General features: G+C 51.0%; 2 protein-coding genes and 1 long non-coding RNA gene across 19 annotated transcripts in view; 1 reads left to right on the plus strand and 2 right to left on the minus strand.

The window, feature by feature from the left end:
• Positions 1 to 41: 41 nt before the first annotated feature.
• Positions 42 to 6,290, minus strand: Ddx41 (DEAD box helicase 41). 3 transcript variants are annotated; one of them, NM_134059.2, is made up of 17 exons: positions 6,113 to 6,290; positions 5,928 to 6,038; positions 5,518 to 5,677; positions 5,362 to 5,436; positions 5,191 to 5,251; positions 4,921 to 5,057; positions 4,048 to 4,120; positions 3,795 to 3,948; positions 3,584 to 3,720; positions 2,631 to 2,793; positions 1,980 to 2,111; positions 1,670 to 1,741; positions 1,464 to 1,560; positions 1,167 to 1,316; positions 1,010 to 1,081; positions 813 to 923; positions 42 to 363 (listed from the first exon to the last, which is right to left on the minus strand). In NM_134059.2, exons 1-17 carry the CDS (start codon positions 6,137 to 6,139, stop codon positions 227 to 229), a joined length of 1,869 nt encoding a protein of 622 aa, NP_598820.2. In that variant the 5' UTR covers positions 6,140 to 6,290; the 3' UTR covers positions 42 to 226. The 3 variants fall into 3 exon arrangements, 2 of the variants coding, with proteins under 2 accessions (NP_598820.2, XP_030103292.1); XM_030247432.1 differs by having other exon boundaries at positions 48 to 363; positions 5,178 to 5,251; positions 6,113 to 6,162; XR_003950486.1 differs by having other exon boundaries at positions 54 to 363; positions 1,167 to 1,343; positions 6,113 to 6,286.
• On the plus strand, positions 5,627 to 18,491 carry Gm46416. Of its 2 annotated transcripts, XR_003950651.1 has the most exons (5): positions 5,627 to 5,724; positions 5,832 to 6,519; positions 15,606 to 15,802; positions 17,089 to 17,266; positions 18,049 to 18,491. It is a non-coding gene; the product is annotated as a predicted gene, 46416 (long non-coding RNA). The 2 variants fall into 2 exon arrangements; XR_001780952.2 differs by having other exon boundaries at positions 17,089 to 18,491.
• Positions 8,948 to 22,569, minus strand: part of Fam193b (family with sequence similarity 193, member B) — a 31,805-nt gene continuing 18,183 nt past the window's right edge. For 8 of the 14 annotated variants that reach the window (NM_145382.4, XM_006517194.4, XM_006517195.2 and 5 more), the window contains 6 exons: positions 19,856 to 20,039; positions 18,750 to 18,989; positions 12,416 to 13,421; positions 12,214 to 12,289; positions 11,256 to 11,353; positions 8,948 to 9,344 (listed from right to left, as the gene is read on the minus strand). In NM_145382.4, the coding sequence (NP_663357.2) occupies positions 11,257 to 11,353; positions 12,214 to 12,289; positions 12,416 to 13,421; positions 18,750 to 18,989; positions 19,856 to 20,039 (1,603 nt within the window). In that variant the 3' untranslated portion in view covers positions 8,948 to 9,344; position 11,256. Of the gene's footprint in view, positions 9,345 to 9,734; positions 9,927 to 11,255; positions 11,354 to 12,213; positions 12,290 to 12,415; positions 13,422 to 18,749; positions 18,990 to 19,593; positions 19,640 to 19,855; positions 20,040 to 22,569 lie in introns of all 14 variants that reach the window. The other 6 variants (XR_001780770.2, XM_030247223.1, XM_006517196.4 and 3 more) reach the window with 4 other exon arrangements.

A 22,569-nucleotide genomic window follows, 5' to 3' on the forward strand; every position in this document is an offset into this window, starting at 1 on the left:
GCTTGTGCAGGACCCAAGGGGCAGGTGGGTGAGAGAGGAAGAACTGGTCCAAGAAAAGGGATTGTGCTTTAATGCTGGGGAGGAGAACAAAAATAGTAATTCTGAGGGCACTGGGGCTGCCCAGGCCAGCTGGGCCGGGAGGCTGGCTTCTTGTCTTGAGTGCTGGTGTGCACATGGCCAGTGTCCTAGCATTGGACTCTTGGGGAGAAGAGAGAAGTCAGACGGCTCAGAAGTCCATGGAGCTGTGGGCCAGGTAGTCCTTGCGGCCAATGTTGCTGACCTGCTTGGTCTGCATAGCTTCAAGTTTGGGGCAGTCAGTGATCCGATGGCCAAGGCCTCCACAGAAGGCACAGCCCCGTTCTCCTGTGGGTGAAGAGAAGGGTCAGCAAGGTCACAGGACCAAGTTTCAGGTCCTGGGTCTTGACCAGCCAAGACTGGATTCCTGGTATTTCAATCTTTTTGCCTTACTAGCCCCAAGGAACCCAGCTGTAGACTGAAGACTAGAGCCCCTGCTCAACACTCACCTCCAATGTCCACTATGGACCACAGTCAACACTCACCTCCAATGTCCAGCACGGACCACAGTCAACACTCACCTCCAATGTCCAGCACGGACCACAGTCAACACTCACCTCCAATGTCCAGCACGGACCACAGTCAACACTCACCTCCAATGTCCAGCACGGACCACAGTCAACACTCACCTCCAATGTCCACCATGGACCACAGTCAACACTCACCTCCAATGTCCAGCATGGACCACAGTCAACACTCACCTCCAATGTCCACCATGGACCACAGTCAACACTCACCTCCAATGTCCAGCATGGACTCGTCCCCACAGTGCAGCACTTGCAGAACAGGTGGTACCTTCTGCTTGGCCTCCAGCAACAAGGCTTTGAGGTCCATGAGCACTGACTCATCTGAGGGAGAGACAATGAGCACCATTAGGGTCTATCCTGGCTTCAGAACCCAAGGTAGAGCCAGGCAGCTATGTGGAGGGCCTCACCGCAGGCCTTGTTGATGAAGGTGGTAGCGATGCCTGTGTTTCCTGAACGCCCAGTGCGGCCAATTCTGTGCACTGCAAGGAAAGGAACAGGCTCTGGTCGACTTCCCGGAGGCCTGGCCCTCCTCTTGTCCAGCCCACCAATACCCATGCGCCTTACCATAGTTTTCTATCTCTTCAGGCATGTCATAGTTGATGACATGCTGGATGGCAGGAAAGTCCAGGCCTTTAGAGGCCACATCTGTGGCCACTAAGACGTCCTTCTTGCCTTCCCGGAATGCCTCAATGGCCTTGGTCCGCTCTTCCTGGTCTGGGGTGGGTCAGGTAGGTGTCAGAACTAAAGTAGGAGTGTTGGAAGTAGCACAGGCTAGCCAGGCAGGGAAGGGGAAGGGGATAGAGAGGAAGGCAGGAAGCTGTCATGGCAGCAGGGCTATGCCAATGTGTTGACCATCCTGACCTTTGCCCCCATGAATGGCTACAGCCTCAACACCCTTGAGCAGGAGGTATTCGTGAATGGCATCCACATCTGCTTTCTTCTCTGCAAAGATGAGCACCTGCCCCGAAAAGGCCGCTCCAGTTAGAAAGTATCACACTGACTCCCACCTGGCATACATCCCTCCCATCCCATTTTATCATGGGAACTCTGGGCCCAGCTATACTCACAGGTGGGGGTGTCTTCTGCAGGCACTCAAGCAAGTACACCATCTTGGCTTCCTCCTTCACATACTCCACCTCCTGCCACCAGAAGGGCCAGGTCAGGGGACCCCAAGGTTCAGCTCACCAGTCATGGCCGACACTGGAGCTGGGCTCGCAGTCTGCACTAGGTGACCAGAAGCCCCTTGCTGTGAGGACTAGACAGCCTAAGGATGGCCTTGGCTAAAGGCCACAGGTGGACTCTTTGGTTAACTTCAAGGGAGCAAGGCAGCTTTAGCCTATACTAGTAAGACTCTGTCTATTAGGAGTGTGTGCCTACCTGGATGACATCAAGGCTGGCTGCTCCAGCACGACCCACATTGATGGTGACAGGCTTTACCAAGGCACTCTTGGCAAAGTTTTGAATCTTCTTCGGCATGGTGGCACTGAAGAGCAGAGTCTGCCGTTGGCCCTGAGAAAGGCAGTGGTTCTCAACCTGAGGGTCTCAACCCCTTTGGGGGGTCCCATATCAGAGAGCCTTCATATCAGATGTTTACAATTCATAATAGTAACAACATTACAGTTATGAAGTGGTGCTATAAATTAACTTTACGGTTGGGGTCACCGCCTCGCAAGGAGCTGTTGTGGTCTCATCATTAGGAAGGTTAAGAACCACTGAGCTATGTCGGGCATGGTGGTACACGCCTTTAATTCCAGCACTCGGGAGGCAGAGGCAGGCGGATTTCTGAGTTCGAGGCCAGCCTAGTCTACAAAGTGAATTCCAGGGCAGCCAAAGCTACACAGAGAAACCCTGTCTCAAAAAAAAAAAAAAAAAAAAAAAAAAAAAAAAAAAAAAGACCACACAGGGGATGCTGTCAGGGGATACCGAACAGCTGAGCCACAGAGCCTGAGAAGCAGAGGGCATGCAGTGCAGGGACCCTGCAGCTCAGCATGCAGTACATGAGTGTATTTACATGCAGGGGTCGGGCACCTTGAAGTAGGAGAAGATGGTACGAATGTCACCCTCAAAGCCCATGTCAATCATGCGGTCAGCTTCATCCAGGGCTAGGTAGCGGCAGATGTCTAGGCTGACCATTTTCTTCTGCAGCAAATCCATGAGGCGTCCAGGTGTGGCTACCATCATGTGCACACCACTGAGAACAAAGAAACCCTAAGTTTTGGGTTCCTGGGTATCTCTATGAGCTACCAAGAGGCTGTACACTGCCTTCTGCTTTCGCTGTCTCCTCCCCTGCCTCTCAGCACTTCCCCAGGCTATCTTCTGTATAACAAAAGCAGCTTATTAGTAAGGGCTAGACCTTTCTGGCTAGCACTTACTTTGTCATGCCTTCCCCACAAGAGCTATCCTGAGTCTCTAGAGGTTTTCTCCTGGTTCCTGCACCCCTTTACTGGCCTTGCTGGGCTCACATTTCTGATGAGCTATCTGTTATACACCTGCATCCTCCCTGAGCCTGGGAATACCTCAGACATAGGGGTGGGTTCTGGTATGACTATCATCTTGGGGCCTGGTCCAGAGTGCTAGAGATGTCTGCTAGGATTGCACTACCTGGAAAGGACCAAGCAGAGGTGCTACTGGGGTCCAGTCCACATCAGTACCTTAGTCTGGTTAACCACAGTAAATAGTTCTGATTTTTCTGGATACCCTAGACTTCAATCTCTGAGCTTTCTACCTGAACTGACCCCCAATTTCAAATGGCACCTTCCCTGCAATGCCTTTTCTGACTTCCAATATCCCAGAGAATGGGGCATTCCATCTGTTCTATTCCCACAATATCCAGCTACATCTTTCCATCCTACCCCAAACCATTTTCCCTCAAGGACTGGACTCCCAGAAGAACTGTGTGAGGCCCATGCAGTAGCCAATCTAAAGGCTTCTTCTACCTCTCTGGACACTCAGGGGATGCCACCGAGACCATCAGTACGTACTGTCGGATGGTCTCCATCTGCTCCTTCACCGACATGCCCCCGATGCAGAGGGCACAGCGCAGGAGGGGTGAGCTGTCCTCCTGCAGCAGACGGCAGTAATACTCCAGGATGCCGTGGGTCTGCCGAGCCAGCTCTCGCTACAGGCAGAGACAAGGCTGGTACCGGAAGCCAGCACAGTCCTTCTCCCGACCCCAGGATTAGCCTATCTTACCGAGGGGCAGATGATGAGCCCATAAGGCCCCTCTCGCTTGGAGAAAGGCAACCGCTTCTCCTGTTCCAGGCAGAACATGATGACTGGCAGAGTGAATACCAGTGTCTTGCCTGACCCCGTGAAGGCAATGCCGATCATGTCCCGACCGGACAGACTGTCGGGAGAGGACAGCTTCAGGACTGGCCCAGCAGGAGACAGCTGGATAAGTGGGCATGGCTTCTCTGTTGCAGTCATGCTCACAGCCCACACTTACATGGTAGGGATGCCCTGGATCTGAATGGGTGTTGGGTGGAGGATGCCCTTTTTTTTCAGGCCCCGAAGGATAGCTGTAGTAAAGAACAGGAGTTTAATTGGCATCCTGAGTCCGGTAGAATTAGTTCTTCCCTGTAAGTTGTAAATCGTGAAACAGAGGCTGGGGTGTCAGGAAACAGTAGGTCCAAGGCTCACTGGCTCACTGGGCCTAAGTTCTCATGGAAGCTCTGTTGAAGCAGAAGATAGCCGAGGCATCTGAAAATAAGTCCAAAGAAACCCTTCCTCGCCGGGCGGTGGTGGCGCACGCCTTTAATCCCAGCACTTGGGAGGCAGAGTCAGGCAGATTTCTGAGTTCGAGGTCAGCCTGGTCTACAGAGTGAGTACTAGGACAGCCAGGGCTACACAGAGAAACACTGTCTCAAACAAAACAAAACAAAACAAAAAACCCTTCCTCTAGTGAGGAGTGGTGGGACATGCCTATAAGCCCTGAACCTAGGAGGCACAGATAACTGGATCTTTGAGTGTGAGGAAAGCCTGGACATATTATGTTCGGGGACAATTGGGCCTCCAAAACGACACGTGGTTTCACAACTGCCCACAGGGTGTGGTGGTTATGCCTCCAGTGCTAGCTAGCACAAGCGTTCAGTAGGGATGCTGCAGGAGGACTGTTTTGGATTTGAGGTCAGTCTGGGCTGCCGAAAGAGATCCTGTCTCAAAAGAGCTCCTCCCCCCAAAACCAAGTACCACCAACAACCACAGAGAGACTTCCTATCTCCAACTCTCCATTCCCACGGCTGAGCGCAGTGGGTGCTGGGATACACAACCTCACAGGGGCAAGATGATAAAGCACGGTGTCTCCCTTCTCCTCGGGTACCTGCAGGAAACTTCATCTCCTTGAAGCTCTTGATGGGTGGCGGGATACCATCGCCCTCCACCAGGATGTGATACTTCTTCCGAACTCGCTCATGCCGCTCCTCAGACATGCTCAGGACATAACGCGGGGGTGTCCAACTATGGGTAGGTGGTGGGCAGGAGAGGGCAACACGGTAGAGTATGGTGGGGCAGCTCCCTCCCCAGTCCGCACAGCAGGGCGTCAGGGTACCACTGCCAGTCCCAACCTCATATACTTACTGGAAAGGCATACCTAGTTTTGATTGGATCGTCATAGGTGATGCCTTTGGCCATTTCCTTCACTGACATCAAGGCTGAGGAGACAGACATGGCTCAATGAGCAAGACCACCCAAGAGGTCTCGCCTTTGAAATCGGGAGGAGGTGGCTCAGTCCACCTCTGCTCTGAACCAACTATAATGGTACCTCGGCCTTCAGCCACACTCTCCAGAATCTTTTCTTCTTCCTTCAGTTGCTTTTCCTTGGCGGACTCCTTGCGTGCTGAGAAAAGAAGCCGAAGAGGTCAGAGAAGCAGGAGCACTGCGGCCTAGGCCCGTCCTCTCTCCTTCCTGCTAGGCCCACCTTCAGCCTTCTCTTTGAGGTGCTGGTGCTGATCCAGGAGGCTGACATTGGACTGAGGGCCCAGCGGGATGTCGTCCTCATCTCCTCGGGGCTCACTGCCACTGTCCTGCTGCTCTTCCTCCGTAGCGCCCTTGCGTCTTCGCTGCAGCAGCTTCTGGAGCTGAGGTCCCAGCAGTGTCCCTCAGAGCCAAGCCCAGGACCCAGCAGGTGAGGGGGCACAGCACCCGGGAGGGCTTTTTCCGGGAAGGGGATCGTGTGCACTGAGGCGCACGTCTGTCCGGAACTCAGGTTCACTAGTCCCTGGTCTTCCTCAGAACCACGACCCAAGGTAGGACTACAGCTCCCCAGATCCCCCCTCCCGCTGACGGCCGGGGACATGTCGCCGTTGCACCAGGGATGCGGCCCCTCACCAGTAGCTGCCGGCGCTGCCGCAACGGCACATAGGGTACGTAGTCCTCGTCGTCCTCATCCTCGTCCTCGGAGCGGCTCCCACCCGCGGTCGCCTCGTCCGCGCGTGCCCGCTGCGGAGACCCGAGTCAGCCGCGGCCCCTCCCCCTGCCCGCACCCCCTCGCGTGGACCAAACCTCAGTCCCACCTTCCGCTCCGGTTCCGAATCCTCCATCTTAGGCTGCACACATGCGCAATGCCAGGGCATCTGAGCTCCAATCAGATAGGAAAAACTGCTGTGGTCGCCTAGCAACGGCGTGAGCGCCGGATCGCGAACCGGGACAATCTTCTTCCAGCGCGTTTACGGACGCGCAGCGGAGCCAATTGGGTCTGGCGAAGCCTTGTGGGTAGCGGGAGGATTTGAAGCATGCGCAGAAGATCCAAGTCGTGGGTTAAAGGATGAATCTGTTGAACACGCCCTACCCTCCGCACGCTGTCCTTTCCCGCACGCTCCCGGGGAGCGTTGTGCCCTCTGGCGGCCAGGAGTTTCAGCCCTGCAAGCGGTGCTCGCAAAATATTATTCATTAACGTGAGATAACACCGCTGTTCCGACGGGTCAGAAGTAAAATAATGGTCAAGGTCTTTTTTAACCTTGTATGTTATGTGTGTAAATGATATACATCTCAGAGTGACCACCTGGGAAGCTAGAGATAGCACAGAAGAGATGCTGGATCTGGGTTTTCGAGTTAGTGGAGGGAGGAGTCACCATCAAGAGAGCAGGAAAGGGGCTGAGAGTGTAGAGCAAATAACCAGATTCCTTGGGGCATCTGCAGAGATCTCAGGGGCTGGTGTGAGGTAAGGAGACGGGCCCAGGTTGTTAGGAGTCCTACTTTAAGGAGGAAAGACAGAGCTAGTGCTGGCTGCTCCTTCCCAAGTCTTTATCTGTAATAGGTGCATCGATCACCATGGAGTGCCAAAGTGTTCTGAGATTGGGAGAAATAAAATGATTTTTTTTTAACCTAAGAGAGGGTCTTGCCATGTAGCCAAGGTTGGCTTCAAACTTGTGGTGATCCTCCTGCTTCAACCTCATGAGTGCTGGGATTGTGTATAATCACAATACCTAGCATGAAATCACAAAGGAAGTGCAAATCAATTTTCGTGATATTCATAGCAAGTAGCCTCTCTTGAAGAATAATTAAAATCCAAAAGCCAGGTGGTTGCATGCACCTTTAATCCCAGCACTCAGCAGGCAGATCTGAGTTTGAAGCCAGCTGGGGCTACACAGTAAGAACTCATGGTAAAGAAACAAACACCCGGAATTCATAATGGAAGAGTAATTGTGGAGGGGTGGGGAATGTGAAAGAAAGTCAGGAGTCACCTAGCTGGTGACCGTGTGCTGAAGGCCAAAGCTAGACTTTGTAGGTACTTGACCAGACTTTAACTCTTGCCACAACTGGAATTTTAAAGAGCAGTTTTAAGTGTGAAAAACAAAGCTAACCAATACAGAGAAAAGGCTACAACTGTTTTCCCTTTCCTAAAAATGAAACAGGCTGAGAAGCAGGAGCTGTGAGCCTGTGGTCTGGCTCCTGCTCCCTTGGGGGAGGAGAAGAGTATGGGTTAACTGCAGAGCCTAGCAGACGCTTGCTAAGAATGGCATTTAGCAGGGCTGGAGGGTGGCTCAGGCCAAGAGCATTGGTTCTTGCAGAGGACCCAGATTGGATTCTCAGCACCTATATGGTGCCTCACATTTCTAACTCCATTTCTGTGGAATCCAATGCTCTCTTCTGACCTTCAACACCAGGCTTACAGTGTGAGCAAAACACTCACACATAAAACAGATCTTTAAAAAGACTTAAGCCTGGACACGGCACATGTGAGACATTTTTAGTAAATCTACCACATTAAAATAGGATTTGGGAAGGTGAAGTGGATTCCTTGACTTTATAGATGTTTAGTATGTGTTTTGTTTTAAGGTTTACGAGTGTATACATAGCCCATTCCCACTGGACACGCAGATCTAATTCTAAAAGGTGTTTGTCCTTAACTGCTCCAATTGTGTTGGTATGGTGTGGGTAGCTCTCAACTGGCTAGGGCTGCAGGTGCATAGTTGTAAAGGCCTCAGGGCCTCTGGTCTCATGCATATGTAAAAGTCCATATCCAACCTAGGTCCACATGATCACATTGCAGAGGGGAAAACTAAGTGTAAAGGCTAAGCAAGGTGAACCTGTAAGGCCATTTCCGGGAAGGATTAACTAAGGGGTGAAGACACTACACTCAAATGTGCTGTACTTTTCTCAGTGGTATCCTGGACATAAGGAGATCCGAGGAAATGTTGCTTTTGCAACTACTCTGCTGACATCAGAGCTTAGCTTCTTCAGTTTTCCAATGTGGACTAAAGATTAGGGACACACACACACTCTCTCTCTCTTTTTGTTTTTTAGGTTTTTCAAGACAGGGTTTCTCTGTGTATCCCTGGCTGTCCTGGAACTCACTCTGTAGACCAGGCTGGCCTCGAACTCAGAAATCCCGAGTGCTGGGATTAAAGGCATGCATCACCATTGCCCGGTGGATTAGGGACTCTCTTGAGGGCTAGAAATGGCTTAGCAGTCAAGGGCACTGAGCTCTTCCAGAGGATCCAGGTTCAATTCCCAGCAACCCTGAAGCACTAGACTGAATCAGCCTCTCACTATGCAGAGGCGGCCATTGTCGAGCTACCCAGCCCATATAGTGTTCTAGGTTGATGTACTTGAGTCCTCCCAATAGGAGACAGGGCCTAGACAGTGACAACAGCCACAACCTTTGGGCCCAGCCAGACGGTTTAGCAGTCACTTTGTTGTCATAACCTTAGTCCCCCATCTCCATTATGTTGGGCTGTCAGCCCCACTCAGAATTGCTTGGGGACTCTAAGGGTTATATAAGAACGATGGCAGACTGCCTGAGCAGAATACTGCTGTAGATGGTGACTAAGACAGACCTCTATTTCTGAGTACATATACCTCTCTCCCACTCCCCATTCAGATCAGCAAATCACCATCATACTAACTCTGTGTCCAAATGTTGCTTTATCTCTCCCCATGAAAGATATTCACAGTATCAAAAGTAAAGAATTAAAAAAACAAAACAGAAACCAAACACAAAGAGAGCAGGTTTGGGCCAGCAGTCCCACCAGCCCTTGCTCACAGGCCAGCCCAGCAGTCCCACCAGTCCTTGGCTCACAGGCCAGCCCAGCCCCGGGCTCTGAGTGCAGGCAGCGTAGCACCAGGAAGTGGCTTTGCCGAGGTCCTCACAGGCCCCAGCACAGCATGGCGTCCATTCAGCTTTTGGTTGGTCAGGGTGGTGGGAGCAGGACAGGTCAAGACAGGTGGCAGGGCACGTCAGAACTACATCTGCAGCTTGAGCTGCGGCCTTGAGGTGACCTGGAGACGTCAACCTGGGCAGGGCTGAGAGGGAAGAAGAGGGTAGGATCACAGTGAGTACCAGGCCTTCTCTCCCCGCCCCCGCTGGCCTTGTTGGCCCTGGGTCCCTGTGAATTACATCCCCAGCTTCTGCCCAGCCCTGCTGCATCTGGGTCTGGGGAAGTGGTAATATTCAGTGTTAGCTTTGTTTCTTGGGCTAAAAACAAGCGACAGATTTCCCAAATTGAAATAGGGGAAATAGGAAAATTTTCAGTAGAAAATGAAGTTTAAAACTGTGAGGGATAGAGCCCCAGTTCTGAGGTTCTGTCAATATACGGGACAGTCCTTGAGAAAACGAAGGCCCTTCCTGCAGCACCCCTGTGCAGGTCAGGGCTGAGTAAGAGCTCGGTTGCTGGCAACCATTCTCCCACTTACAGGTGCTAGTGGAGGCTAGCCCTGGATTCAGACTCCTGCTCAGGTTCAAGGAGATAGCCTGGGCTGGGTTCCAAGGCTGTGTCAGCACTGTGGACTCCTAGAGCTTCCTGGAAAATGATGGAATGGCTCCAGGATGTATACTCGTGAGGGTGGGGAGGAGGGCAGTGGCCTTCCTGTCTTGGACGAGATTAGCTAAGATAGAAGATGGCTGGATTAGGTTTCTCAGGAGACCAGTGATTGGGTTTATGTGAGGTGTGACCCTTTATCTCTTCATAGAGGCAGCAGATGAGGTCTTTGTTATTCCTTACTCTTGTGGTGGTGGAAAAGAAAGGTCAGAGGATACCTTATCTCTAGAAGCTACCCTTGGGGTGTGGTTATCCTGAAGTGGCAAAGAATCAGTCTCCTCAAAGCACAGGAGGCCTGAGGTGGCTCTGAAGAAAGTAGCTTTAACTTGGAGGCAACATATGCACAGCACAGGGAGCCTCAACTCTGGAGGCTGCTCTGGCTTCAGGCCTCTGTACTGCCCTGGGGGAGTTATTCAGATTCCAGAAAGCTTACTGCTTCAACCCAGAGATAAATTTTTAAAGGACACAGGAACATAGTGTCAGGTGGGGACCTCAAGAGTATGTGTACACAGGTCAGATCTCCCATTGTACTAAGGGCAGCTATGCAGTTCTCAGACAAAAAAATTCCTGATGCAGATACACAGCACAAAGTTAAGACACGGAACTGTGGGGCTGGAGAGATGGTTCAGAGGTTAAGAGCACTAGCTGCTCTTCCAAAGGAATTTGTTCAATTCCCAGTACCCACATGGCAGCTTACAACTGTCTGTAACTTGGAATTGGACACCCTCTCACAGACAAACACACAGGTGAAACACCAATAACACGTAAAATAAAAATACATAGTTAAAAAAAGGGGGGTGAGGGGATGGCTTAGCAGTCAGGAGCACTACTCTTCCTGAGATCCTGATTCAATTCTCAACAACCACATGGTGGCTCTCAACTATCTGTAAAAGGATCTGTCACCCTCTTCTGGCATGCAGGTGTATGTGCCTCATCAGCACTTCTGTGATTTATCAATGGCCTGCCACTGTTCCCTTAGGGCTGGACTCTATGCTGCTTCAGGTGGAAGGGATAGCCTGCACTGAGGAAACAAGTGGGTAAGCCCACTGCCCACGCATGGGGCAGCTCCATGAAGTCTGCTGTTGCCAGGATGCTCTGGGAGACTGAGCCCCAGTTCTGACATCCCAGGAAGCTGGCCTTCAGGAGAAGCAGCAGCAAGATAAAACCAGGGAGGGCTGATGGAAGAGCAGAGGCCTTGGTGAGGGAACACACAGAAGGGGAGGGCGCGCGCGCGCGGAGCATCAGCAACTGAATCTGGAGATGTGGTTGCTATATAGGGGCAGAAAGCAGGGCCAGCAAGCCCTGAGCCCAAATCCCTAGTGTCATCATACAGAATGGTTTAGAGGGGCACAGAGCATGGAAGGAAGTGGGTGCTGATGATAGCTGGGGTCTCTACCTCACTGAGCTGTGCTAGGAGTGGTTTTCTTGAGGCTGAAGTTGGTCCAGTTCACAGCAACTTTCTGACGAGTTTGCTTTGCAGAATCCAAACAGAACCTATTGGGTTTTGGAAATATGGGCAAAACACAGTAAGAAGTTCTTTCCTGGACAAAACACATCCCATTTACTCAGAAACCAGCTGGAAGCCTAGAGTGATACACTGTATCCCAACACTCATGACTGCCTCCAGTTTGAGGCAGCCTGGGTTATTTGGCAAGGCTCTTAAAAAAAAAAAAAGAAAGAAAAGAAAGGAGCTGGCTCTAAACAGCCACTGTGGCGTCCCAGTGTCTGCCGGGGTTTGACAGGCTTGGGAAGTGCTGTCCATGAGGCCAGGGGACAACGCATGGCCATCATCTCTCCCTCACCCTCACTGTACTGAGCTGGCTGCTTCTCCCTCAGACATCTGTACATGGTGCCCACTGTTACAGACACCTTCCAGCATCCCTGCTGAGCTCAGCTCAGTCTCAGCTCCCCAGAAAAGCGCCCTCCAGCCCCCAGGCTGGTCTGAAGGCTTCCCACAGGTGGCCTCATCACACCTTTATGCTTGTAATGGCACCAATCGCTGGGCCATGTATTTCTTTTTGAATCTCGACTCTGCCTAGAGCTTGGCCCACTAGAACAGAAGTACTAGCAAAATACCAGCACTAGGGATGGATCTCCGTGAGTTTGAGGCCAGCCTAGTTTATGTAAAGAGTTCTTGAGCAACCCTGAAGCCCTGCTCCTCGGTGGTGACATGGCTCCTTCACCTTATCCTTGCACTTTCCCAGGTGATCGTCTTGCCAAGTGGCTCCCTGGGTTCAGGCTATGTGGAAGGGCAGTGAGGAACCCCGTGGATCTTCTAGGCTTAAGACACAATATGGGGCTTGGGCAGACCATAAGTACCCCTCAGCTGGGAAAAGCAGACAGCACACACCTACCTCTTGAAGTACTCCACCTCTCGGTCTGTCTCATCCATCTCCACCCCATCCAAGTCTTTGGGCAGGAACACATCGTCTAGGAAGACACAGCCAGGAGGGCTCAGTGCCTATGGCCAGGCCTCTGGGGTCATGCTGGGACTGCCCTCCACCCCATGGCTTGGTTGGAGTGGGGGTTCAGCCACTTGGTTCCTGGTGCACTCACCCAAGGAGGAGGCTGACTTCTCCTGCTTGTTTCGGCTCCGGCGGCTGCGGCCCTTGCCTTGGGACAAGCTCTGTGGCCTTGCTGGACCAGGGGTCTGCTCAGATTCCTGCTCCAGAGTCCGTGCCTTGGCCCCACCTGGCCAATTCTGCCAGGAACTACCCTTCTTGTCAGTTTTGGGGCTGTCAGCCTGAATTGGTCCTGGCCGGCTCCCCGGACTGCCCTCTCCAGGTTCTGCACCACTGCCCACTTTGGCAGGCTCTGAGCCCTTGCTGGGCTGCTTGGGGCTAGATACCTGGCTCTTGGCACCGGAAGCCTCTAGATTGGCTGGTGACCAGGGGGCTGGACTTGCCAAAGTCTTCTTTGCTTGACTTCCCTGTCTCTTGCTCTTTTTTGGCTTTCCACCTGTGGCCACAGGCTCAGATAATTCCTGTTTGCAACTGGGAACTTCCTTTGAACTTTCCTCAGAGCTTGGGTTGCCTGGCTTGGGTGTCTTGACCCAGATCACCCTGGACAGGTTGGGCACAGTGTTGAGTCTTCTCACAAGCCCATTCTCAGGGATACCAGGAGGTGGGCCCCTCACCTCTGTCCATGGTGGTGGGTGAGGGTCTCTCCTTTCTGCCCAAGGTGGGACTGGTTCACTTGGGGCTTGTAACGTGTGGCTCTGAGGGGAACCCAAGGTCAAAGGGGACAGGTCAAGGTTGATGTCAGGCCGTTTCTGAGAGGAGCCACTGAGGTCTGAAGGAGTGAGGGTCTGAGCTTCCACAGTCCCCTCCTTAAACCCACTGCTCTCCACGCTGAGCTCACACATACTCAGGCTGGCACAGAGGGAGTCCTTGACAGTGCTCTTGATCTCCTGCAAGCGGCTGCTCAAGAAGCTATTGACGCGGTCCAGTTCCTGGTCAGGCCACTCTAGGAGCCTCTCCCTGGCAGGCCTTGGCTCCTGGCTTCCAGAAACACGATTCACCTGCTTCAGAGCTTCTGTGGCCAACCGAGCCTTCTCTTTTTCCTGCAATAGAAGACACAATTTCAGCAGAGGTCTGCTATCGATCAAGTATAATGTGAAACATCCAATTGGGACCTAGCTTTGACACTTGCTGAAGACAGAGACTCACAATCTTCATATATTCCTCAACCCTGCAGGGATGAGGGGGTGATGAAAGCAGACAGGTATCAAGTCTCAGGGGTAGAAGTACAAATATGCTCCTGAGGGTAGCTTTGGACAGTTTATTCACTATGGGTTTGTGTCAGCTCTAGGGTCTAAGAGGGCTAGGATCTACTTCCTGAAGATGGGTTAGTATGAGCTTGAGTAATTTGTTTACTCCCCAGTTAGGCCCCAGTGGACTCATCTACAAAGTAGAGACAGTAACTGTGGACTAAAGAACAAAGTGAGGATGCATGGCTGTGGAGCAGTCTCTTCAACTCTGTAGGTGGCAGGGAGATGTGTTATTATGCAGTCTTAAAGGAAAAGTGCTGTAGGAGCTGAGATGCTCCGAGTAAGTGGCTGACTGTGAATGTCCTCCTGATGCTGTCTTATTGAAGAGGGGCATCTCTTGAAAGGTCTCTCACTGCTCAGCCAGCTCCACACATCGCAGCCCACATCTCAATGTGTCCTACAGCATACCATGATTAGTGACAGACAGGGCCCTCACCACAAGGTATAAAAGCAGCTCCTGAGCCCTAAAGACTGGCAGGTCCTGTAAATCCTCTTCAACAGACTTGAATCAGGAGAATAGAAATCCATCTGTGGGCTGAGCCATCCAAATTTCTGTACCTAAACCCAAGGTGCCAGGAGGCTAGCAGAGCCCAGAAGTCAGCTAGGGAGACTGTGGTGAAGTCCCACCTCATGAGTTTGCAGGTGACTTGCAGATTGAGGGAGAGACAAAGGAAACTGAGTCTGGGGAGAGAAGACTTGCCTCCACCTCTGAATCACCTTAGAGAGAATGCTCTTTTCCCCAGTGGGCAGCCATGTGACCTCTGTCTCTTCTGAACACTGACTACACACCTGAGCTCAATTCTTTAGAGCCCCTTGGACTAATCACTTTCTCTGAACCTTAATATCGAAGTTTGTAATTTACAAGAAAAGGTTGCTCAGGATGGCTGTAGGGGTCCGAGTCTCCTTCCCCATGTGCCAGAACTCTACGTACTCAGGAAAGCAGTGAGCGGTGTGGCCTGGAGCAGTGTCTGCAGACATCACAGGGCATGCACAGCCTGCCTGCTGGTTGTTCTAGATAAGGAAGTGTCTCCTCAGGAAGGTCTGAGAAGTCCTGGTGTGGAGAGCGCCTCCTTATTACTAACACTACCTGGAGAGGAGAGCAGCTACATGCACAGACCTAGCCCTGCAGCAAGTCGTCCTTTAGCCCTCACCACTGCCCTTGCTGTACCATAACACAGTTCACACAGATGGGGAACTTCAGCTTTGGTAAGAATACAAAACTGGTTCAAGATCAAGCGGCTAGTAAATCAGCAAGGCATAGTTCATGAGTTCCAGACTTAGTTCCTTTTGCTCATTGACTGTGAGACAGTGGACTAAGCTTTGGGAGGACAACTGGGCACAAGACATGGTCTGTTTCCCAGCTTCAGTCAGCCAGGGAAGAGAGACATCTAAATGGACAGCTTAATTCGAGCGGCCGTGTCAAGTGCTACAGGGCAGAAAGTCCAAGGCATGTTTAAGCCAGCCTGGGCCATCTGAGTGCTCCTGGCGGGCACTGACGGGTGAGTGTTATTACCCTGGGAAGAATAAGCACCCCATGCAGAAATACAGTTGGAGCCTAGAGCTTTGTTCTGCTTTTGGTTTTGCCTGGGAAGGTGTGGTGTGGAGGGACCTTGGAAGCCAGGAAGGTAGGTTAGGAAGTAAGACTGAGATGAAGCTAGGAAGCCAAGCTACAGCTGGCTCCTACGGCCTGTAGGCTGTGCAGAGGTCTGGGTTTGAGCCTGAGGCACCCAATATTACCAACTGAAGGCTTTAAACATAGATGCTGTGGGTAGATATCATGGATAGGGATTTTCAGAGTCCGGCAGGAAGGTAAAAATGACAGACACATATACAGGGAACATCACCGATAACTAGAGCTGCTCCCGGGCCCTCAGGACTGAGCACTCAGACGCCGGGCATGTGACCCAGCTTTCCATGTATCATGTCTTACCATCCTCCCAGTCTATGCCTGAGGTTCCTGCTGTTCTCATTTTACAGATGGAAAACCGAGGCTTAGAGATGAACTGATTTGCCCAAGGTCATACAGCAAGTGCGATCAAGCTGAGCTTCAAACTTAAGTCCAAGGCTCGCTGCTTTCAGTCACAATGCGCTTGCCCATGACAATGTCCACGGCTCAAGGTCAAACAAAAGAGTGGAGTGGTCCCCTTTACTCAACAGACAATGGAAAAGAAAAGGTAGGTCTCTTTTGTTATGCCCTAAGTTTGAGGTACCTGCAGGATGTCCCCAAAGAGGACCAGTAGTTATCAGAAATGCCAAGGTCAAGAACAGGGTAAAAATGCCACCTAGATGGCTTTTCTTCCCTAGAGAGATGGTCTACAAAGTCTAGGTGAGGGACAGGAACTCACAGGGAGGTGGAAAAGCGGTCAGAGAGGCTGGTGAGAAATATGGAGAAGATGGTGATCCTATGACTCCTGCTTGCCTGAAAGTCAAGGAGCCAAGGCTTAAAGGAGAGCACATATCAAAGGTCGACTGGTACCATCTATGATGGCATATATCCAAAACCTACCTTGGATTAAGTGATAAAGCAGAGACTGAAGGAGTGAGTGCTCAGGTGACAATGGAAACAATGAACTTGGAAGTGAGGAAAAGGAAACAAACTGAGAAGGCAGGAACTGCCTGCCTGCCTTTGAAACTCAACAGTGGGCACAGGATACAGAATGGGAGCCAGGGCAGAGGAGAGACAGCAGATCCCTGGATTTCAGTCTGAGGAAGCAAAAAAGGACTACACGGGCAGGACAACTCTTCCTTTAGATGATGAGGTATGTCCAATGACTTTTTCCTTGCTGGAAACTGAAAGAAAAAGGGAGGGCAAGTGAGAGCCTCAAAGCTGGACAATCAGAGGTCTGAAAAAAGGGCCATGTGAATGGGCAAGGAATAAAGGGACTAAGGACCTATAGGCCAGCCAGGCTACATGAGAGTTCAAGTAAGTGGGAGAGCCACCCAGCTGAGTGCCACAGACACATATAGTCACATGCTATCCTCTAAGTATAGAAGGCGAGACAGTGTAGGATGGACCAGATGTGTCAGAAAGGCAACAGGCAAGAAACTAAAGAGCACTGGTCAGAGAGTGACTAAGGGGAGCTTACTCTAGTGAGCGTGAGCTTGGCCTGGGAAGAAGAGAAAGGGTCAGAAGACAACACTCGGGAAAAGGATGGATGGATGGATCATAGATGCAGACAACACAAGCATGAGCATAGCTTCAGAGCATCAGGGATTAGTGCCTAAAGGCAAGAGCAGGAAGAATGTCTCAAAATGGGATGGGGACCAGGGAGAGCCTTGCTTTTACCTTGCTTCCAAGGTGCTAGAGAACAAGCAGTCATCACTCCATGCCTACCAAGGAAACTGGATTCTTGATGGCAGCCAAACTAGTTAAGAAGGACATCAAAGAGGGGGCTGACATCCAAATGCATAATGATAATAGTCTCTGACCTAACACTGTATGTTTGTTCCTCTCTACAAGGCTCAGGTCAAGTGGACAGTGACTCCAGGGAGCTGCAATCAGAAGGTTCAGTGCATGGCAGGCTAGAGAGAGATGCAAGGTGCATTACAAGTGTTAAAGACTTCCCTGAGGATGTCTGCAAAGGAGGGAACATCTGAACTGAGCCCTGGAGTAACAGTCTTTCAGGAAGGATACACAGGTTTATAAAATGCACACCAGACCTGGGAACTGTGGAACATGCCTTCTGGGGACTGCTCAAAGGCCAGAGACCACTACAGTGGGTGGAACACTCTGGAGGGAGGGCAACTTGGGGTGGGAGCGAAGGAAGGATGACCATTCTCTGAAGGTAGCAGCAGGACCTTTTGCTTAACTACTTGAGGTTGCAGAAGGATCTTGGTTGTCCTTGGGCTGAAAAGATGGAGAATTACTTCTGCCTTCCAGAGCTCTAGGGTTATTTGACCACCCAAGAACTGGAACTAGCTGGCTGTGAAACCACATCTCTTCAGATGGTGGTTCCTGCATATGGCACTGAGCAGATGCAGCTGGGGGTAGGCAGGTGAAGGAATGGAGCTGCAGGTGACTAGTCATCAAGCCCTGGGGCTCATCTAGCAGCAGGGCTGTCCAGGAATAGCTCCCTGGGTTTATCCTCCATGTTGAGTGAGGACTGGTTCATTGCCATGGCTTCAATTACATCTCTGCGCTGGCAACTGCTAGTCTCACACCTCCACTTGCACTTGAATGCCTCCCAGGAACCTTGTCAATGAGCCCCAACTGCACCAGAACTATCATACTGGCTCCAACCTGGGACACACCCAAGGGGGTCTCATGCTGGAGGGTCTCTCTCGTGTTGCCATTAGAGTCCCAAGCCTGTCACTTCTCTCACTCAAGTCTCTCAGCCCCAGTCTCAGTCACCTCCCCCTTGGTCTTGTCTTTTCCTACCTGGGGTATCAAACTCAAAGTTTCCTTTCCCTTGCCTTCCAGTCTGGCCCCTGGGTCACCACACTGCAATCGAGACACAGACTTGAGCGAGTCAGGCCTCTGGTAACAGCCTCTTATTTGGAGGCTAAGGTCAAGGCTAAGGCCCTGGAGCAGGGCCTCCGAGGCTCTCCTGTCCCCACTTCCCTGCCCTACTCTGCGGCTGTCAGCACTGGCTCTGACACACTGCTGTGGGCTGTGCTGTACCCACTGCCCTTGTTCCCAGGACCCAGCTGATGAGTCACCCTCCTGTAAATTCACTCCTGGGCTTTACAAGACAGGGCACTTCCCTTGACCTGGTACTTGTCACACCCTAATGTGTTTGTCCAGTTTCGTGTCAGTTTCCTTGCTGGACTCAGTTTCTCCCAGGGTAAGAACTGAACTGTTACTGTTTGGCTCCCAGTGTTTGTGGACATACTTGCTGAATGAATAAATGACCTACGACAGAAGCAGCAAATCCTCAGCTTGGAAGATACTAGCAAGCAGCCTGCGGCGGAGGCAGAGACACAGTTCCTGCTCCAATTCCTTGTCCCTGGGGTTTCCCTGACCCTGATGCCTCCCAGATTCATTCAGACCTTCCCATAGTAGTGAGGATACCAAGGTTTTTTGGCAGCCAACACCATTCATACCCCAGAGGTCTTAGGGCTTGGGGTGAGGGAGTCCTCAGGGAAGAGAGCAGTAGAGCTGAGCTTCCCCCCCACACCCACCTTCTTTTTCAGCTTGTGCCGGGCCCGCTTGGCAGCCCTGGCGCTGTTGGGGACTTTGGGCTCCGTGCTGTTGATGAATTCCAGCAGCTCATCCACATCTCGGTGGTCCACCGCAGGCTCCCCAGGGATCCCGCCCAGGGTGCCCCCCTTCATGGGCAGCTCCTCTTTCCGCCTGGTCAGCCTTGAGCGGAGCTTCTCCCGGATCTCAGTATAATTCCGGCTCGTCGGGGCAGCGAGTGGCTGGGGGAGGGGGAGGTGCTGACATTACACCCTGGGCCTGGGAGGCCCATGGCACTCCCACCCGCTGGCACCATGTATGTGGTGAGAAGCCAGATAATCATTCTCTCTAGCATCAGCCACCAAGGCCAAATGGCTTCATCCTCAGTAGACTCTGAGCTGAAGCAGTGGTAGGTATGAAGATGAGGGCAGAGCTTGGTGACCAAGGACTGGGGAGCCAGGGAAGCAGGTTTGAGCCTGGGTTTCATCACTTGGAAGCTGTATGACCTTGGGTGAGTCACTCAGTCTTTGCGAACCTCAATTTTGTCACCTCTAAAATGAAGATAACAATGCCTCACTCAAAGGTGACTAGTAATTCTAAATTACTTCCACACTTCCTATCCTAAACTGCTCGCCCTAGCCAGTAGCCTTTTCCTCTTCTCCTGTGAGACTTCTGAATTGCTCTGCTGTCTAGAGATAGCGAGTGCCCTGCCCTGAGCCTCCTTGGTGCCACCTGTGCTCATGGCCTGGCCCTCAGCTGGCTGTCACACTTGGGGATCTTTTGCTTCCACTCTGCCTTCATCATGCACAAGCGTTCACTTCTCTGGGATTACACACGTATACATACTCATCAGAATCATAGCTTTTTTCTCTGCCACTTCCTCTCCTTTTGCCTAAAGAAAAAAAGTCAATCTTAAGAGAAACCACGAGAAGAACACAGCCAATAAAACGTTAAGATATCCCGACCTCACAAATGTGCCTCCAGGCTGAAGCAAGCAGACGTTGTTGCCAGGACTCTGACTCCCAGTATGGCAATCACTGCCACGATCAAGGGGTCTCTCCTCTGCCCCTGGCTGCCCAGCCCTCTCTGCCCAGGCAGGCTCACTCACCGCATTGTGGCCGAAGAACTCACAGTAGCAGCAGTCACAGAACTTCCCATCGCGGGGGTGGGTGGAGGACGAGGTGCAAGAGCTGCGCTCAGAGCTGCTATCCTCTTCCTCGCCCAGACCCTCATCTGCCTCACAGGCCAGGCCACTGTGTGCAAATTTGTGCCCCTTGCACCCAGGGTCCCTGCTGCAAGGGAGAAGGGCCCAGAGGTAAGAGTGGGTGGTGTAGGCACAGAATATATAGCAGGAGCCTAGAAAAGTATCCCAATCCCCAGCCACCATTCCAACGACCCTCCACCTGTCACATTACCTCCTGTAAAGATCAGAGCCTGGTAAGAGTCTCCCGTACCACAAATGTAAATACTGACCCTGTGGAAGTTTCATGCATACACCTATTTGATGGTGCTGTGTGGATACCTCTCTAGCTCTCAGTTTTATCAAGCCTTGTGATAGTGGGCTGTTCATCATTTGTCTTTCAAATGTGAGCCTGCCCCTTGCATTCTGGAGTCTGATTACATACACAGCACATTCACCTTGCAGAGCAAGTTTCTCAGTGAACAGGAATATAAACTGACTCAGGGCTGGTGGCTCTTCTAGAATAGCCTCAAAAACAAGAGTTTTTCCCCTACTTGTCCAGGGTCCTTACGGCACACTTGAGTCTTGTGTCTGTGTCAGTGGGCAGAGCTTACTTACTCAAGAGCTCTGAGATGAAAAACAGCAGCTGTGTCTACTGGGGGCCACAGACTAGAAGAGCCACTAATGCTCAGACTGAAAATATATTCAGCATGACACCTAGCCATCCTATTTAGCAATTGTGGAGACTGGGACACAGAGCACTTGGCTGCTCTGCTCAACGGGGAGCAAATAACAAACTCCTGTTTCCTCGTGCACAGAGTTCATGCTTTCTCCACTTACATTCTGCCTCTGAACTCTGGCAATGAGTTGGGGCGACTTATAAACAATATTTTCCCAGAGCAAGGATGAGACAGACTGAGAGGTCCCTGAATCAAAGCCGGGGAAAAGCAGAGCCCTATGATACAGCAGCAGCAGCTGGAGTACTGCAGAAGCTGGTCTATATTTGAGGGGGAAATAAGAGTAACGTGACAGTGTAGGACAGGCCAGTGTAGCCCATGTCTGCTTCCAGAAAGGTTAGTAAACACATAGGAGAGTTAGAAAAGCAGTGGTTGTTACCAATGGTGCTTATAGGAGTTTATTTCAAGCTCACCAGTGTTCTGAAGATACAGATGGCTTGCTACTCTTTACTGGTGGTTACATGGATTCGGAGAACCCTATAAAAGCAGTTCTCCCATCTACTCTCTCTTTCCTGCTGGGGATCAAACTCAGGGCATTCTGCATCTACCACAAAGGGAATCCAGAGCACACACATGTGCTCTTCCTCCCTCCTTCCCCTTCACTCTTGGTCTTTCTAAAACATCTGAGGCTGGCCTTGAACTCTAGCTCCTCTGGCCTCTGCTTCCCAATGCTGGGATCCTAGGTATGTAGCACTCTGCATGGGAAAAAGCAGCTTGCCAACGTGTGTGAAACAATGATAAACAGTATAAAGGAGGGAAAGCTTTAGAGCAGGGCAGCTTTAGATGTCGGTTATTTTACAATAATGGAATGACCTAATGCTCTGCAGCTGGAGAGCCACAAAAAGAACTACAATTAATATTCTCCAGCCCCAGACACTGAGGGAATAGGAACACCATACTACTTAACGGAAACAGCAAGGTCCAAGTCCATACTAACATCATCGACAACATGGGAAAGATACATGAGAGTGCCTGTCAAGAGTGGTGGCAGCAGGCTGGGAGGTCTCAGACCGGGATCCATGATAGACAGCGTCAACCTACTACCACAGCTGCCTTCTATACACTCACTTTCAAATAAAGGGTAACAGAACCACAGAGCCTCTTCTAGGGCTCTAAATGGCCCAGATCTATTTAAACACAGGCTCATCACAACAGTATTTCTCTTGGTTACAAATCTGGAAATGAACCAGATTTGACAGCGCACCTTTAATCCTAGCACTCAGAAAGCAGAGGCAGGTGGACCTCTGAGTTTGAGACCAGCCTGGTCTACAGTGAGAGTTCCAGGACAGCCGGGGCCACACAGAGAAACCCTGCCTTCAAAAACAAAAACAAATTGGAAATGCTTCAATGTCCAGGGGGAAGAACATAAAATAATTATGCTATAACTGTACAGTAAGATATTACAAGGATACTTAAGCTTTGAACGCAGTTTTAATTAGGTAAATGATCATGTATTGCCACACAGGTCGGAGGTGATAAGAAACATTTGCAATCCCAGTAGTAAGAGGCTAGGCACACAAGTTAGAAGGCTAGCTTGGGCTATATGGCAAGAGCCTGTCTCAATATGAAGAAAATAAAAAATTGTCACATACAATATTTATCAAATATAGACTAAATGATGCCATTTACATACAGAAGTTTCTCCAAGAAAATAGGCCACAATGCTGAACGTGTCTCATCAGGTTGTGAAAACCCATCCCTTTCTTACATCTGAACTGTTCTAAGCTTTAAAACATTATAATTGGAAAACAAAAAACAATGAAAAAAACCCTTAATTTAGAGCTTATTTATTTTTGGTGCTAAGCAATCCGACAGAGGACCCGCTGTAGCCATTTCTTCCAGCCCAATCTACACTTTGTTGTCTGCAAGTTTTCCAAACTCTTAGGCTCCAGTGAGCAGGGAGTG

The sequence above is a fragment of the Mus musculus genome, chromosome 13, assembly GCF_000001635.26.
Source record: "Mus musculus strain C57BL/6J chromosome 13, GRCm38.p6 C57BL/6J".
Taxonomy (NCBI): domain Eukaryota; kingdom Metazoa; phylum Chordata; class Mammalia; order Rodentia; family Muridae; genus Mus; species Mus musculus.

Bases quoted from the DNA above. Each gene is read 5' to 3' on its own strand.
- Ddx41 (NM_134059.2), bottom strand. From the start codon at position 6,139: ATGGAGGATTCGGAACCGGAGCGGAAG. The intron at 6,039-6,112 runs GTGGGACTGAGG...GGGTCTCCGCAG, and splicing joins ATTCGGAACCGGAGCGGAAG to CGGGCACGCGCGGACGAGGC. The intron at 924-1,009 runs GTGAGGCCCTCC...TCTCTCCCTCAG, and splicing joins CTTCATCAACAAGGCCTGCG to ATGAGTCAGTGCTCATGGAC.